This window comes from Malaclemys terrapin, chromosome 9 (assembly GCF_027887155.1).
Source record: "Malaclemys terrapin pileata isolate rMalTer1 chromosome 9, rMalTer1.hap1, whole genome shotgun sequence".
Lineage (NCBI taxonomy): Eukaryota > Metazoa > Chordata > Testudines > Emydidae > Malaclemys > Malaclemys terrapin.
Genome location: NC_071513.1, coordinates 100,340,775 through 100,358,453, shown reverse-complemented (window position 1 = coordinate 100,358,453; position 17,679 = coordinate 100,340,775). Strand labels below are relative to the sequence as shown.

At 46.3% G+C, this 17,679-nt stretch overlaps 1 protein-coding gene and 4 non-coding genes across 5 annotated transcripts; all 5 read right to left on the bottom strand.

Moving 5' to 3' along the window:
* Nucleotides 1-5,835: 5,835 nt before the first annotated feature.
* Nucleotides 5,836-17,093, bottom strand: NCL (nucleolin). The gene is made up of 15 exons (XM_054039404.1): nt 16,970-17,093; nt 15,700-15,810; nt 14,745-14,985; nt 13,667-13,810; nt 12,867-13,034; nt 12,510-12,596; nt 12,068-12,203; nt 10,518-10,654; nt 10,003-10,129; nt 9,674-9,807; nt 8,834-8,960; nt 8,512-8,663; nt 7,691-7,817; nt 6,513-6,739; nt 5,836-6,305 (listed from the first exon to the last, which is right to left on the bottom strand). The coding sequence occupies exons 1-15, from the start codon at nt 16,985-16,987 to the stop codon at nt 6,220-6,222; spliced, it is 2,022 nt and encodes a 673-aa protein (XP_053895379.1). The 5' UTR covers nt 16,988-17,093; the 3' UTR covers nt 5,836-6,219.
* On the bottom strand, nt 7,367-7,504 carry LOC128843825 (small nucleolar RNA SNORA75). The gene has a single exon (XR_008446351.1). It is a non-coding gene; the product is annotated as a small nucleolar RNA SNORA75 (small nucleolar RNA).
* On the bottom strand, nt 8,263-8,333 carry LOC128843833 (small nucleolar RNA SNORD20). Its single transcript, XR_008446358.1, has one exon. It is a non-coding gene; the product is annotated as a small nucleolar RNA SNORD20 (small nucleolar RNA).
* On the bottom strand, nt 12,274-12,341 carry LOC128843831 (small nucleolar RNA SNORD82). The gene has a single exon (XR_008446356.1). It is a non-coding gene; the product is annotated as a small nucleolar RNA SNORD82 (small nucleolar RNA).
* Nucleotides 12,679-12,758, bottom strand: LOC128843832 (small nucleolar RNA SNORD20). The gene has a single exon (XR_008446357.1). It is a non-coding gene; the product is annotated as a small nucleolar RNA SNORD20 (small nucleolar RNA).
* Nucleotides 17,094-17,679: the final 586 nt, after the last annotated feature.

Sequence of the window (17,679 nt, the reverse complement as noted above, 5' to 3'; positions counted from 1 at the left end):
CATTTTGATTACGAGGCACGGGATAATCCCATGAGAGACCGCAAACAACAATTCAAAGTTGAATTCTTTAACCAGGTACTAGATTGTGCAATACAGTTGGTTGAAGAACATTTCATGCAGCTCAAGGATCACAGCAGTATATTTGGGATGTTGTATGATAATCCAAAACTCCTCACTATACCTGAAGAAGACCTACTACACCAGCAATGCAGGACACTAGAGACAGTGTTGACACATGATGACATGCGCTATATTGATGCGAGTGATTTAGGTGATGAACTGAAAGCCCTTTCAAGATACATTTCAGCAGAATCAACTCCAAAGGCTGTTCTGGAATATATGTGCACCAATTCTATGCATCTGAAGAAGTGGGCTGTAGCCCACGAAAGCTTATGCTCAAATAAATTTGTTAGTCTCTAAGGTGCCACAAGTACTCCTGTTCTTTTTAAAATTTTTGAACATGGCATTTTAAGTTGTTAGTTCTTCTTTATTGGGGTAGGTAGCAGAGCAGTACCGTGAGAGGAGTAGAACAGGAAGAAGGCAGAATTGAGACCTTTCAAAGTTTTGGCCCAAGCGAGGGGACATGGGGGCGTCATTTGAGCTCCCCACCTCAGGCGCCAAAATGTTGTGGGCTGGCCCTGCTTAGTCTGTCGATTCTTAAGTACAGCACGGCTTTCAAACCCTGTTCTGCCAAGCCTCTACCCAAGTGCCCAGACGCATCCTATTGCTTGTAGCAGTGTTTTAAACTCAGCCCCTTAACTGGACAAACATAGCAGAGGCCTGTATCCTGAGCTGGTTCCTTCATGCCGTCTGCTCTGATGATGTCCAACGTTTCCTAGCTCTCGTGATTCTGTTTCTTGGCTCATACCGTTGGGTGGGTTTTTTAAAGCATCAGCTCCTGGAGTTCGATAAGTACCTGAGAATTTCAGCTTTCATTTAATCAAAATAGTAAGTGCCCAGGTTGCCCCAAAAAAGCTGGATAATATAACCCCTTGAAGGCTTTCAAGAAGGCAAAGAAAGGGGATGCCTGCTCTGAAGCATCTGGCATTGGCCACTGTTGGAAGAGCTAGATGGACCATTGGTCTGACCCAGGCTGGCCATTCTTATGTTCTTAAACAGAATCTAAAATTCATTTGTTTAATCTTATTTTAAAACAATCTGGTGATTTTAAGAGACATTGACATGATTTCTGAGCATTTGGGGTTGATAAGCTTGGTGGTATTTTAATGGGAATGGATTTTTCAACCCCTTCCACCTCCCGCAAAAAAAACCAAGTGATTTCTCTCCACCCCTCAAAGCTAATCTCACATGTGCCAAAAATCCCCTAAGCATCTTTTTCCTGCCTTGCGAAAAGCAAATGCTGCCATCTAGTGCTCGTACAGAGAATAGCAGCAGAGCTTTTTCAACCATTTGCTGGTATTGCTTCTAAGCAGCCAACATCTTCTAAAATGGCTGAAGCCCAAATTAAACCATATTCACCAAATCCTCCTAGCAGGGCTGGGGAGTACTGGTTAAACGACTTTAAAATAGCTGCCATGACTCCTGTGCTTTCTAGTCTCTGCTTTCCTTCTAGGACAAGGAGCATTTACAACCTGGCTGCTTTAATTTTGTGAACTGTTCTGTGCACTGGTGAGGTAGAAGACAGGAAAAATAAGTGAGCACATAATGCCCCGGTTGGGCTTTGGAAAGGAACTAAACTCTTTGGGGCAGGTGTTGCCTTTTGCTGTGTTTGCGCAGCACCCCGTCCAATGAGCCCAATTTTAATTGGGACCTATGGGCACCACAAACAACAAAGGAGAGGGAGCTTCCATGTGACCATCTGCAGCTCCTCTTGTATAAGGTCCCATAACGCTTATTAGTAGGGATCGTGGCGTTAGCTAGTAGGAATAAACGCAGGATAACTCCCAGCCTGTGCCCCCCTCACTCGCAGAGGCATTGCCTCGCAGGAAAGGATGCAGCAGCTTTAAACACAGGAGCAGCAGGCAAGGAATGACCTGCCATGCTCCTCTAGTACATTTCAAAGGCAGTACTTTTAGCAGTGACAGCCGGGCCAGGAGGTACTCCAGTGTTCTAGAGAATGTCTTTATGAAAGGCGGACACATACTTTTGCCACAGTTGCCATGATCCCGCGCTAACCGTCACACCTGAGATGCAGTTGAAGTGAAGAGACATCTTAGCTCCATTCTAAGCTGCCAGCGAATGGGACTGGCAACTTTTCAGAAGTGGTGTGCCGAGTCTTCCTTTATTCACTCTAGTTTAAGGTTGCGCGTGCCAGTTGTACATTTTAACGTTTTTAGAAGGTCTCTTTCTATACGTCTAGAATATATAACTAAACAATTGTTGTATGTAAAGCAAATAAGGTTTTTAAAATGTTGAATCATTTAAAATTAAATTAAAATGCATAGCCCTCCGGACCGGTGGCCAGGATCCAGGCAGTGAGTGCCACTGAAAATCAACTCACAGGCCGCCTTTGGCACATGTGCCAGAGGTTGCCTACCCCTGATCTAACAGTACGACAGTTTCCCCCGCCTCCCCAAGGACATGCATAGCACTCCAGATTATGTATAGAAGAGACTCTCCTTGAGCACGTAAAACCTCACTCTAAAAAGTTAGAGATCAAATCAAGCCACGGTGTAAAACCCCCACATCATATGTTCAGAATGGCACTAAGATTATAGTCTGGGAATTTCTCATGTGCTTTTGTTTTACATTTTAGAGCTTAGTTACTAGGGGAAGTTTCTACCACCATTGTCCCTTTGCAGGATACAGAAGTTTAGCAGCCACTGCCTTGACCGTGGTTGTACAGATCCATGTGTTGCAGTCACTCATCTCATAAAGGGAAAGGGATGTATTCCTGGGCTGGACAGCTGCAAGGCTGAAGAGACATGCTGTCATCTGTTCCACGTTCCAAGATGCACCCTTTGTGCAGGGAGTACAGATGTAACGTTAGGCACAAGTGTTCAGAAAGGCCCTTTGCTCCAACAGCTTGGCTTGTGCACAACTCCTGGCCCCTCGAAGCTGCCAACTCTGGGGAGGGGAAGATCTTAGAGACGGTCTACACTAGAAATTCACATCAGTGCAGCTGCACATGTCTGGTGGTCTCCTATCAGCTTAGTAACTACCTCCATGAGAAGTAGGAGCAAATGTCAGCACATAACACTGTCTAGGTGGGGGCAGGATAGGGGTCAATAATATATGGAGATATACTTATCTCCTAGAACTGGAAGGGACCTTGAAAGGTCATCGAATCCATCCCCCTGCGTTCACTAGCAGGACCAAGTACTGATTTTGCCCCAGATCCCTAAGTGGCCCCCTCAAAAGTTGAACTCACAACCCTGGGTTTAGCAGGCCAATGCTCAAACCACTGAGCTATCCCTCGGGATTTTTCACATTCCTGAGACTGCTTGCAAAACTTGTATGTCACCCTACACCACCTAGCTCTCATTCAGAGCCACATCCCAAGATGCAATTGTAGTGGGAATTGCTGTGCTCAGCTGCACCGAGGCTGGAGAAAGGAAGCATTCTTGGGTACTTACAGGTGTAACAAGGAACCCATTCTAGGCCAGCAAGTTGAAGATTTGACACATCAAGACAGCCTTTACCTAGTGTACTTGAATATTTTTACAATAGCACACTATATAATTCATTTTAATCCTGAAACAGCCTCTCCTGTTAAACAACAGTTATGACATCAGCACCCTGGAGTTCATGGGGATTTTGCTCCTGGCTCCTCCTAAGTTTTCCATCTGGCGTAGTGACAAAAGGCCTGCTTCTCATCAGGGTGTGTCTGTGCCTCAGTTTCCCCCATGTAAACACTTCCCAGCATCACTAGGAATAAGTTCACTAACAGACGTACAGATACTAGTGATGAGCCTCACAAAGAGCTTTCAAGTAACTAGAACGTCTAGGCCTTGCAAGCTGTCCCAGAAGGAAGATGCCTTGCAGCGGGTTTTAGGTGCACAGTGCTGCACAGAAGAGGAGGGCCCCCAAACACACACATAGAAGCCGCTTTTTAAAACCTTTGATTGTGTAGAATACAGCAGAAGTTGGGTAGAACATCACATACCACAATAATAGGGCAAAGAATCTATGCTGCATTTAGTCTCCATTGCCCTCTTGAGATACACGTGTAACACGTCTAGTTATCTTTTGTGGGAGAGTTAAGAGCTGGTATTTTCATGCCTTTAAAGACAAAAGTGTGGAAATACATCACTTCTAAAAAAAATCAGTACTGTACCAAGTAATCTGACATTACTAAGAGGCAGCTGTTAGTCTTCTAGGAGAGAAAATCCACACAGGCTAAGTGATATCCCAGGCTACAAAGGAAATGTAGGTGTAACTACAGCTGACAAGAAGAAAATCAGATTCCAATACTCGTGCTCACACCACTGAAATACGATGCCTTTTGGTGTCCACATGGAAATGTGTCAGACTTCCTGTTACAATGGGCAAAATGCTTATGCACTAGGCCTCCAGCCTGTCTTTATCTATGCAGATGTTAAACACTTTGGAATAGCTGTAGTTTTACTCCATCCTGTGCCCAATACAATGACTCCACAATGCCTGATGGGGCCTCTACACACTGCCATACTACAAAATTACAGCAGTCATTTCACCACCGTCTAGTGTCAGGCAGACACAGTTCAGCTCAGCATTCAAAGGAATGTAAAGGATGACTTGTTATGCACACCATCTGGAGAAGGTAAGAGATCCATGACATAGGTTCAAATAAGCGTCTACAGCAGGAATTAGACTCACTGACAGAAGGGGCAGGCTCATACTTCTTCGAGTTTTGTTATTTTAGAGAATAGCATCTTTCAGGAAACCTCTAAAATTCTCCCTGACTTGTCCATTAGACAGTTAGCTTAATTACTACATGACATGTAAACTTGGAACAGTCGGATTTGTGTAACTGATGTGCTCTGTCTAGCTGGTCAAGCTTTATTTAGTGAAATGTTTAGTTTAACCTCCATTACTTAAGTCATGGGAGCAGACACGGGTTTCCTTTCTTCCTTTCCTGCCTGGAGGGAAATGCGGAGGAAGTCCTAATTCCCGGCCCCATATACATCAGGTAGCAATAAAACAGACATGCATATAAGGCATTAGTTAGAACTAAAGCAATGAAACTGGTTAATGTTTTGGGAAGACAAAGTTCCATCAGTGTATATTTAGGTTTTCTTCCTAACCAAGAGGGCTAGAAACTTTCATTTATGAGTTTAGATTCTGTAACTCTGACTACAACATAGGGGGCACAGAGCTAAAGCAAATGATCTGGGCATTTAACACCACTGGGCCCTTTCACATCAGGAATGTAGGGGGCTTTTTTTTTTTTTTTTTTTAATGATTTGCCCAAGCCATATCATCGTATTTCCCTCCACCCTCTTTCACAGGCAGTAGTTTTTAAATCTTAGACCTGTCCATCCTACCATCAGAGTGATCCTATATACAGAGCTGCTATATGCTTTCCAAACAGCAACTCGCAATTGTGGAGGCTTGCGAGCACAGGAATGGATTTGGAACAGCCATTCTATGGTGAATTAGAGTGCGCACTCTTCGAATAACAAGAGGTGGCACAGCAGAGATCTTAGACAAACTAGTACGGCTACATATAAACAGGTTCAAATGTTCATCCCGAGTAGAGCCCTGCATGGGACTATTTTTTAATCCTGGTCCCACTCACTCTTGTTACGATGACAGCGGGTCCTGCAGGATCCCAGTCCCGCTGCAGGGATCCTACACTAGTCCCACGCAGGGCTCTAATCTAGAGCTTGCTTGCTTTCCTGTCCCAGCTTGCTAACTCATCAGCACTTGATGAAGAATGGCAGGAAGACATGCACCAGTTCAGGCCCTTTAATCTGTCTGAGACAGGGTGCCGAAGCACAAAAAATGATAAAACGGTCTGCATTTTTACAGCAAAAAACCTACGGAAATTTATAGGGAAAAAATATTTGTACATGGGGTAAAACGTTATAAATTCAAGACAACTCACAGACAAGGGGAAACTCCCACATCTAGCACTCATTTCTTTAAAAAGTTCACTTGAATAGCCAGGCAGTCAAGCTGCCGCTCTCTTTGAAATGATAGTTACTTTTCCCAAGTGGCTCACAGTACTGTTTGCATCTTGGAATGTCCTCAGAAGGCTCCGTGTCAAAACAAGGTGACAGAATAAAAACCCCAGAGTCCTTTCAGATAGCAGGGGAAGGAAGGAAAAGGGAACGCTTAGTCATCAAATTTTATCTTCTTCCCTTGTGGCTTGTGTTCTCCTCCTCCTCCTCCTCTGCCTCCCCGGAAGCCACCTCCTCTACCTGGAAAGAAATGGAAGAGATTAGGAACCAACGTTGCGTTTAGCCTGACTCAGAAGTTAGTACGTGGACAGCACATTAGTATTCTAATGTGCCACCTCTGAGAATCTGAAAGTATGTGCCTGGCCTGGGATTAGTCAGGCAACATTTTAGACAAGTCAAAGACTGAAGTCGATAACATGCTAAGCTTTGGTTATACTTTCTTCGTACCTCCAAATCCTCTGCCGCCACCCCGTCCACCGAATCCACCTCTGCCACCCCGTCCTCCTCTTCCTCCGCGTCCGCCAAATCCACCGCCAAATCCACCACCACGCTGACCATCACCCTTGGGCTTGGCATAGTCAAGGGTCACTTTGTTTCCATCGATCTCTCCATCCTCCATAGCTTCTTTAGCTGCTTTGGCATCTTCTGGGCAGCTGAAGTCCACAAACCCAAATCTATACAAGGTAGTGAAAAGACAAGAGTTCACCTTCCACTGAAGTGAGCCACGCAGCAGTTCCACCCTTCACCAGAATACCACGCATACTGAAGAGCTACACCATAATGTATACATTTAAAAAGAGAACACGCGGGGGGGGGGGGGGGGGGGGGGGGAGGGGGGGGAGAAGAGAAGAGGAGAAGCGGTGGTGTTTCCACTGTATTTGGCTTCCCACCATCCTATAAGCTTTAGTCTTTCAAAGTTCTAGCTTGTTAACACCATGCCAACTTAAATGTGCATTATTTGTGTAACCTGCTCATTGCCTCCTTTACTTTTAGCACTCTTGCTGCAAGTTCCCTACTATGCTGCTTCTTCACAACACCTTCAGTCCAAATTACTGTGTGTCTAATGTTGGCCCAGCGATCAAAGCTGTAACATTTAAATATCCCATAAGAGGCTCAATTTAAGAAACTGTATGAGCTACTGGGTGAGGAGGGAGCAGCAGAGTACAAAACCTCATCATGGAGGATCTGTTTGCACTATTAATATTGGCCCACTGGCAGTCAGAGCAGAAGATCTACACCACCATTTTTCCATGGCCATTCACGGGACTAAGCACAGCTTGTTACACAAGAACACACATCCACAGTGTCCCACAGCCTTGGCTAATCACTCATCTAAAGCCAGAAGGTGAATATGCCAGCACTGAGCACTTAATTTTCTTCTCGTGCGAATCCATAGGCTGCCACTGATTTTACGGCAGGAAGGAGCTCATTGAGAAGGCAGGCTGTTACACCTTTACTGTTCACAGGTGTAATAGAATATCCAAGATTGCACCCGTTTCCTCTTAGCAACTAGTTGCCAACGTTATTAACGCCAATTTGAGGTCAGTTAGGATTTCAATTGGTTAATCTAGACCTCTTCCAGCAGGAAGTGAATTATACCATCTCCAGATTAGAATTTAACATACCCTTTGGAGGAGCCAGTGTCTCTGTCCATGACTATTCTGGCATTGACAGAACCCTCAAACGAATCCCTCAACGTCTCCTCTGTGGTGTCCTCAGAAAGGCCTTTGACAAACAGTGTTTTGGTTTGTTCTAAACAAAGAGAATCCATTTTCAGATCAACCACTTTTGTAAAGTTTCTGCCTTAAGTAAGATATTATGTGAGCCAGGTTCCCAGCCATGCATACATCAAGCTCTTTTACGTTAAAAAAGGAGACATTAGCCAGTTGAACACTGTGGACTAATTTGAGATGTCAGATAAAAACCATTATTTACACCAACATTATAAAGGTTGCTTTCCTGGGCCACAACTACAAAAATTGAAAGGCCAAAAAACATTTAAGTGACTGACATGCAAACAGCTAAGGTGTTTTTGTTTCAAGATTTTAAAAGAGGGAAAAATATTAGCAGCTTATGCCAAGACATTTCCCTGCCCTTGTTTCTGACCTTGGAAAAAACTTGTCCTGTTAGACAACAGAAATGCTCACAAAAAAAAAGTTCAGTCATGAAGGCATAATCATAACTACAATTAACACAGCTTGATCAGTACTTTACTAGCCAAAGGAATTTTGAGATTATTTCATCAGTATCTCAGTCATCATATATCCACCTCTTAAACTTAACTCTTGCTGCTGTTCACTGTTCCTAGCATCTGAGAAGCAGGTCTTTTCCACACCATTTCTCCACGTCAAATGATTTTTGGGGAACAGAATTAAGTGTACATGAATTGTAGCTGAATCAAAATCTCAAAACCTCTGTAGGTCAGGATAAAGCACAGGGCACTTACGACTAAATCCTCCTCTGGAGTTACCACTGCCTTTCTGTCCGGCTGGTGCGCTGAATTCCAGTCTGATTGTTCTGCCTTCAATTTCTGTGTTGTTACAGGAATTCAAAGCTTCCTTAGCATCTTCAACTGTGGAAAATTCGATGAACGCATATCTAGGTGGAGGGAAAAATTCAGATCAGACTGGAGACTTGTTCCCATATGGGTCCTACATAGCATGAAACAAGTCATGCTGCCAATATTCAAATCTTTACTACAGGGCTGGATCACTTAAGGTTGTTAGTTTTTTTGAGGGGGAGGAAATACAAACTCTACTCTTACGCACCCTTTAGGCTTGCCCTGGTTATTTTGTGGCATCCTGATAGCAGAGGCTTTTTCAAACAATTCTTGAAGAGATTCTTCTGTTGCATTGTATGAGAGGTTGTTCACAATTAGGGTCTTTGACTCTCCACCTATCAGGAAAGAGAAAGACAACTTAGAACTGCACATTTACAGACAGACTTTTCCGAACTAAACCAACAGAGCTTTTAGGAGCAAGAGGGAATGGGGTATTTTCAGGATTATGTATCTTTGCTCCACTACGGTATCTGCCTCAGTCACCATGCACAAGGTGGACTCCCAAGCACAAACGAATAACCTTCATACGCTTAATTGGCATCTAGTGTATTGTATGTCAGGGTAATTGTTCAGAACTGGAGAATTGCTGTGTAACTTAAAACTCCAGAAGGATTTAAGAATGGTTTAAGTGCTCCTTTGTGCAAGGTGCTGCTGGATTAACAGCCTTCAAAACAAAATCCTCAAATCCAAGAATATTCACCAATGAACACTCTCTCTCTAGGTCAAGGTCTAGAGAATGAAGGTACTTGTTTCACAAGGCCCAGCATGACAGGGGCAGGTTGACTCAAGTCTGAACTGATGGACCTCTTTCCCACTAATATGCAAATTAGAATGGTAGCCATTGTGATCTTTTATAACTATATAAGATGGCATGAAGTGTAAGGAATTGAAAGTAGAAAGAAAAGAGGAAGAAATACAAAGGATTCCCTGTGAACTGCTCCGATTTGCTTGTGATAGCATCACAGCCTACCTATCCCCTGTCTTGGTAAAGCTGATCTGTGGATTGGCTATCAGGTACCTTTAGCACATCATAGTGCTGTATAAATACCTTTTTGTGTCTCTTGATGGCTCTTCTCTCCTGTGTAGTCTAAGATGATGGCACGTCCCTCGATTTCAGTGCCCTGCTTCTCCTCTAGTGCCTTGTCTGCCTCAGCTTCTGTTTTAAACTCTACATAGGCAATCCTACAACAGTAAAGACAGCAGATGAACAAGCTGTTTCTTTGGGGAGTGTTGAATATGCACAAAAAGCTAAAACCCAGATAATGCTTTCAGGACAAGTATTTCATTTCACTTTTCTAATTAGCAAAAAGACATCAGTCTATATTAAAAAGGCAACGCATGCCTGGGAAAAAACCCTAAACTATCACAACTACATACCCTTTACTGCTCCCGTCCTTGCCAGCCACTAGCCTGATTTCTAGCGCTTCTTCAAATACTTCTCTCAATTCATCCTGAGTTATACGGTAAGGCAGATTCTTAACAAAGAGTGTTCTGGCATCTCTCTCTACAGAAAGACAAAAAAATTAAGATTCTCTAGTACACTGTACCACATTGAACAAAATGCCAGCACCAGGAAAGCCAAAGTAATTAAATTATATCACCAAAACACAAGTCAAGTTGATATTTTATATTTGTGCCAGGAACAGTTATAATTTTACACATTAAGGGCTCTACATCCAAAAGTAGAAATATCTTTACCACATGCTGGTAATATGAACATTCCCCCAAACACAATCCAGATCATTAATACATTAACCATTTCTGCAGGTATTACTACAATCACCAAACCGAACAGGCCAGTAGCAGAGTCAGTCAGTCACTGGCTTGCTTAACATAACAAGACGCATTACCTGGAAATCTAGCAGATAACTAACTTTCATTCTTTTTCATACCTTTCTTTGTTTCTTTAATGATTTCTTTACTCCTTGCTTTCTCCAGTTTGATTTCCAAACCCATGAATTTCTTCCCATTAAATTCCAGGGATTTATCCAGATCCTCGGCTGATGAGAAATCTACATAGCCAAACCGCCTGAAAGAAGGAAGACTTTTAATATCTACACTGAACTTTGGCGTTAGTGTCAGAACACATTGTGGAAGTGTGGTCAATAAGGATATGTCTACACTGCATTATAAACCATGGTCTGTGAAACCCAAGCTTATGGAGCTGATGTTTCCAAACCCACGCTTGAGCATCCACACTGCACTGTAAACCTGAGCCTACGATTGCTGGACTCGGGTCTCACAGCCATGCTAATGCACCCACCCTGCACTGCACAGACCTCTTGACTTGGGCCTGCAGCTTAGAGCTGCATCCACACTGCAAAATGACAAGGGCTTAGACCAGAATCCCAGTGGGGCCCCCCTAGGATCGAAGTCCTGCTTGCTTGCTGATACGAGTCAGACTGATGTGTGTGTGGATGGAAAGGTGACTTGGGCTCAAAACTGAATCAGGGCTGGACTTAGGTTATGTCTACACTACTCACCTTTTAGTGACACAGCTGTGTCGCTAAAAGGCACGCAGCATAGACGCTGTTTGTTGGCAGGAGACAGTTCTCCCGACTAAAAAAAACTCCCACCCCCAACGAGCAGCGGTAGCTGTTCACATCGGTACTTTTGGCCAGCAAAACTTTTATCATTGGGGGTGGGGTGTTTTTTTTCCACACCACTGAGCAACAGAAGTGTTGCCGATGAAAGTCCAGTGTAGACAAAGCCTTAGAGTGCAGCGTACGCATACGCTAAGAGCTGCCTTCAAAAAAAAAAAAAAAAAAAAAAAAAAGTTAATAACTGAAGCAGCTTTACAGTGGAAGCCATTAAAATATAAATCTTACACAACTAGGGGTAGTCAGAAGAGCTGTGCTCCTCAACAAGGAATCTATCATATTGCTAAGATCCAAATGCATCAAGACGAGTTACATCTCAGCTACAAGGTATGCTGGTTTATGTCTTTAAAGCAGTCCTGAATTCAAATCATGACAGATTTCCTGTGCCTCCCCAGGAGGGTCACTTAACCTCTTTCAACATCTGCCAAACAGACACACTTACCCAAGTCACAGAACTAGTAAGAATTAGCTGTTCAGTACTAAATATTTTCAGAAAAATGAAACCAAATTGCCCCCAAGACACTCAAAAAATAGCTCTTTAGAAAGTGTAATAGCTTAGACTTGGCTGCCCCAAAAAGGGCTATACGTAAATTACATAAAGTGAACACTGCAGCCTTCCTCTTTGGTATGGACATGCTGCCTGAAGCAGTTACCAGTCCTGAGAGGAAGTGCTCCACCTTGTTCAGAATAGCATAAGGCTGAACTTGGTCTAAACAGTCCCACATACTATCCAGTGATCACTTAAACATTTTGTTTGTCCCAGTTATGCCTCCTAATTGTGCCAGTAGTTTACAGCTTAATATGAAGAGAAAGTGGCAGCAGAATTATAGTGAAGAGCTTACTTGGAACCACCAATTCTGACTTGCAGAACTGGAAGGTCTTTTTTGCCAAAGAACTCCTTGATGGCAGTCTTCAGTTCCTCATAGTCCTTGCTGGCGTTCAAGTTTCCCATGAACAGAGAGAAAGCTGAAGCGGTTTCTTTAAGAAAAAGTGAAGTTCAATTAGGCAAATTAAAGGATGATTAAATTGGAGGCATCTTATGACTACGGCACATCAGTTTATATCAAAGTCACATCAGACTTCAGTATTAAGTCCCTAGTATTCATCATTTGTGCTGGTAGCACCATATAAAAGCCAAAGATTCAAACCCCATAGTGCAAGTCCCCCAGCTAGTGCCTTCCCACATTAAATGAAGAAATTTTGAACATTCTCTCTGGAGCACTGCAGTAAGGGGAGCCTTGACTTTAGCTGCACTCGCATTTCAGGCTGCACCATACTACATACCTTCAGTTTTCTTTTTCTTGGCTTCTGGAACACTTTTTTGCTTGGGCATTTCCTTCTTTCGTTTTCCAGGAACTTCCTTCACAGATTCTGTGGTACAGGAAAATACATTAGAAGGATCTTAGAATAAAAATAAGCAGGGCATCCAGTGACACCCCCACCCTCCGTCATGCTGGATCAGTACTTGACTATCTTGAGAAACTTTCATTGTGATTTTCCTCACATCATTTCAGTGAGTGTTCATCAGTTCCAGCTTTGGAAGACAGGGTTGGACACACTTCTTGCCTACTGCTGCTATAGATGAGTTCTGTGTATTACTAAGCAGCAGGGATTTACGCAAGCATAGAACATTCAGCTCACCTTCCTCTTCATCCTCATCGTCGTCATCCTCATCATCGTCCTCATCTTCGTCATCGTCGTCCTCATCATCATCCTCAGAGTCTGCCTTTGCTTTCATTGGAACAGCTTTCACCGGCGTAGCTTTCTTTCCTTTTGCTGGGGTTGTGTCCATTGCCTCAACTTCAGAGTCTGAAACATCAAAGCAAACAATCTTTCTTGGGAATGGTTCAATTTCTGTGCAACTGAGCAAGGAATCTCCACCACCCTCATTTCCCCTCTGGTAAAATGGGCCATGCTTCTCACTCTTTCGTCTTGTCCATTTCAGTTGGCAAGCTCTTTGGGGCAGGGACTCAATGTGTGTTTTACAGTGCTTAACACAACTGGATCCTGGACATGACTGAGGTCTCTCAGCCTATGTCTACACTGCAGTGAAACACCTGTGGCAGGCCCGAGTCAGCTGACCCAGACCAGCCGTGGACGTTTTATTGCAGTGTAGACATATCCTAAAGTGCTACTCTAATATTATTACCATTAGTAGTGTCCAGTAGGTAGTAACAAGCGCCCACAGAAAGCAGCAATAGGAAATAATTGTTAAACTCCAACACACTCCTTAGTTTTATTTGTACGCATCAATGGCCTTATAAAACCAGGTCTGCCGTATGTGAAATATTGAAACTAGTTTGCCTGCCTAATACAAAGAGCTCAGTACATTGTTAGTGCCATGTCAGCCTCTGGGTTCAAGCCAACTAAAAACTTGTACATTTTATAATGATCAAAATTATATACTCTAAGCCTTCCCATAACCAGTGTAGCCTACGCACCATCGTCTTCCTCATCATCATCTTCCTCATCGTCGTCATCCTCATCGTCGGATTCTTGTTTTGCAGATACTGCCACAGGTTTTGCCAGTACAGGCTTTTTGACTGCAGGCGCCACAGGCATTGCTACTTCCTCCTCAGACTCATCTGTAACAAGAGTTTATCACTCACCAGTCTGCATGCTAGAAATGAGCATTTATACCGGGCAAGGGCAAACTACAGCCTGCGGGCCGGATACAGCCAGTCAGGGTTTTCAATCCGGCCCGCGGGATTGCCAGCCCCGGACTGCTCCCAGACGCGGTCGGCACCACATCCCTGGGGGAGGGGAGCAGTGGGCTCTGTATGCTGCCCTCGCCTGGAGGCACTGTCCCCCCACAGCTCCCACTGGTCGGAAATGGGGAACTGCGGCCAATGGGAGCTTCAGGGGTGGTACCCACAGGCAAGGGTGGCACGCGGTGGAGCCACCTGCCCCACCCCACAAGCCACTGCCAGGCATGCTGGCCACATCCAGGAGTGGTGCAGGGCCAGGGCAGGCAGACTGCCTTAGCATCGCTGCCACCCCAGAGCCTCCCGAGGTAAGCAGTGCCGGGCCGGAGCCCACAGCCCAAACCCCTCCTGCACCCCAAGCCCTTGCCCTGAGCCCCCTCCTGCACACTGCAGCCCCTTCCCATACACCGCACTTCAGTCCCCTACCCCAGCCCTACATTTATGGCCCTGCATACAATTTCCCCACCCAGATGTGGCTCTCGGGCCAAAAATTTTGCCCACTCCTGATTTATACAGTTAATTCAGGTTTGCTCAAGAAATGTACTCAATGAGATGTTGCTAAATTAATCAATGGCTTGAACCATGCATGACAGGGAGCCCATGCAAGCTTCCCCCAAACAGCTCTGCTAGTTTAACTTAGTGCTGACCTCTCTACCCCCTACCTATACAAACCCTGTGCCTCATTGGACTAAAAACTGCCAGTTGTGCTGAACTGCACACTGGCTGTGATATGGACATATAGGAGCTATTCAGGTTGAAGTAACTTTGTTCAATGATGGCAAAGAATTTAACAGAAAAGTGAATCTTGACTTGCCAGAGTCATCTTCATCCTCCTCACTGTTGTTGTCATCCTCCTCCTCCTCCTCTTCCATGTCTTTTTTCTTTGCATTTTTTCCATTTTTAGCTCCTTTGGCTGGAGTGGCAACTGCCTTCTTGGCTGGAGTGGCAACTACCTTCTTGGCTGGAGTGGCAACTACCTTCTTGGCTGGAGTGGCAACCTTTTTGCCAGGTGTAACTGCTGCTTTTGGTGTTACCACTTTCTTCTGAGGAACAACCTTGGAGAAACAGACAAGTCAAATGAGTGTACACAACTCCTAAATTAGATTAAATTAAACCCACCACAACCATTCATCCAACTAGCCTCTCTGCTGGAGTGCCTAGAAAGGCTGCATAACCAAACTGTAAAGCCACGTTGGCAGCTCACCGGGAACCAAAGGACTGTCCCTCGTTTACATATATAAAAAGTCTCCCTACTACATATGAACTTCTGCCACCTCTCTGTCTGTTTTTGGCCCCTCTCTGCCTCCACGACTAGGACATTTGGAGGGGGTGGGTTTACTAAGTATAAAAAGAAACCACCATTAAGAACCCTTGGTAAGAGCTGAGTATTAACAGGTGCCCTTTTTGACAGAACTACTTGGTTTCTGATGAAATGCCCAGTTAGCTAATTTGCGTATTCTTCCCTATCTTTATGGGAGAGGAATAGAAAGGAGAATACAATTAGTTTAGTGTTCAAGAAGCCAGCCTTTCCGCAACAGACAAACCTTTACAGTGCCACATTTGCAAGTTATTTAGCTACACTCAAAATATCTACTTGTTAATGCTAATTCCTTGTCTCATCACTTATGGTATTTTCTCATCACTTATTGCATTTATTCCCCTATTTCATTCATCGAAGGCTTCTGGGTTGTGTTTCCCAAATGAATAATTTATTCCCAAAGTAACATGGAGCAAAAAAAAAAAAACCAATCCAGATGTAAAATGATCACCTCTTCCTCACTGCTGTCCTCTTCCTCTGAGGAGTCCTCCTCCTCACTATCTTCTACATCCTTTGGGGGAGGAGGAGCCACTTTTTTCTGTTTGGCTTGATTTTTCGGATTCTTAAAGAAGAAATGTGAAATATGAACATACATTAAAGTTCACTCATTTAACCTTCCAATTTACAAAAATGTCTATAAAAGAATGTAAAACACACCAAAGCCGTAAAATATGAAGCCAAATCCCATGTTAGCAAAACTGTTTCCAAATTGTGCTTCCACACACAAGGACTACAACTGCCTGGCACCACTACTTTCCTATCAAATTTAGAAATCTGCTGGTCGTTGTCACACTGCAGCATGTCTCCGGCAGCGACCAACACGTTTTTTCAGATCCTCTAAAATGCCCGCATGAACCTGACACACAAGGTGAGTGAGGGAGTGTCTTTTATTGGACCAACTTCTGCCCCTGGGAGGAACAAGCGTTCGAGCCACGCGGAGCTCTTCCGGAACCTGCTTAATACACGTGCAGACCTTTAATCAAGCAGGGCGATGGGGCAGAGGGGGGAGGCATCCTTCTCCCATGGAAAGTCACGCCTAAACCCTGACTTTCCTCCCGCCCACACAGAGCCACGCTGATCGAGGAGCCCCCCCGCCTTGTGGGGGCGCCGTCAGCGCTGCGGCCAGGCCGCGGAAAGTCCACGCGCTCAAGTGCTTCCCCTGCCCGCCCGAGCCCCGGGGGGACGCGACAAAGGGCCTGGCACCATGTGGTACAGCCAGGCCCGCGCCGCGTGCAGGCTGCTCCGGAGACACCACGTGGCCGCCCCCCCCCACGCGGCGCACGCAGCCTGAGGCCTTCCCATCCGGCAGCGCGCGCCGCCAGCCCCGCCCCCTCCTCCGCGCGCGCGCGCGCGCCCCCCGACCCTCTAGCTTCCGTCGCGAGCCCCGAGGGGGGAGCCTAGAAACCCTCAACGGCCGGAAAGAGGCCTAGAAACCGCCCCGAGTCCTGCGGCCCGTCGCGGAGCCGGGATGCGGCACCGGGCCTCGGGGGCGGGGAGAGGCCGCGCGAACCCTGCCGGCTTCGGGGCTTGGGGGGGGATTCGAAACCACCTCCCCTCGGGGAGCCGAGAAACCGCCCCCCGGCACCGCGACCCGACGGGGGCCTGGCCGCCGCCGCTCTCCCCTCCCAAGGATGGGGCCTGGCGGGGTCCGTTCCCCGGGCCGGGGCCGGGCCTTGGCCAGCGCGCGCCCCGCCAGGCCTCGCGCTCTCCGCGGGCCTCACCTTGGCGATCTTCACCATGATGGCGTCACGGGCCGGCGCGCGCTCCGGGGCGGTTGGGTCCGTGTGCGACAGGCAGCGCCGGGAGCAGCGACTCGACTGTGCCCTGGACTGAAGCGAAAGAGGGAGAGCGCCACCCCTCCCCCCAACCTCCCCCAGCTTATGCTTCGCCCCGCCCCCCGTCGCCCCGCCGGACCAACCCCTGCCCGCGTCGCGGCTAGCTCCGCCCGCCCGCCCCAAAGCCGCCCAATCAACGGTCTCCGAGTGCGGAATACGCACCAATCGGCGCGGGGCTGCCTCTGACCAATCGGAGCGCGCGTTACAGCGAGAGGTCGTGCCCGCTGGGGAGAAGGGGCAATGTATCCAATAGGCGGCTGCGCTCCGATGGGGTTCGGATGGGGGGCTGGGAAAGGAGCCGCGCAGCACGTGGCTCCAGGAAAACCACGTGCACCTGGGGCCTCAGGGGAGAGGGAGGCAGAGGGGTCGCTACGTGACCCCATGGCTTGGCTGGGGGTCGGGAGCCGGGACCAGCCTGGGGCTGGAGATCAGCCTAGCCCTGGGGGTCTGGCCATGGGACCACCCAGCCCTGGGGCTAGGACTGGGATAGATGGAATTATGCCAGGGGGACTTGGGCTGGTGATGGGTTGGAGAGGCTGGTTTCTTCCCTGATCTACGATCTCTTTTCTCCTGCTGCCCAGCACCATGGTATCTGA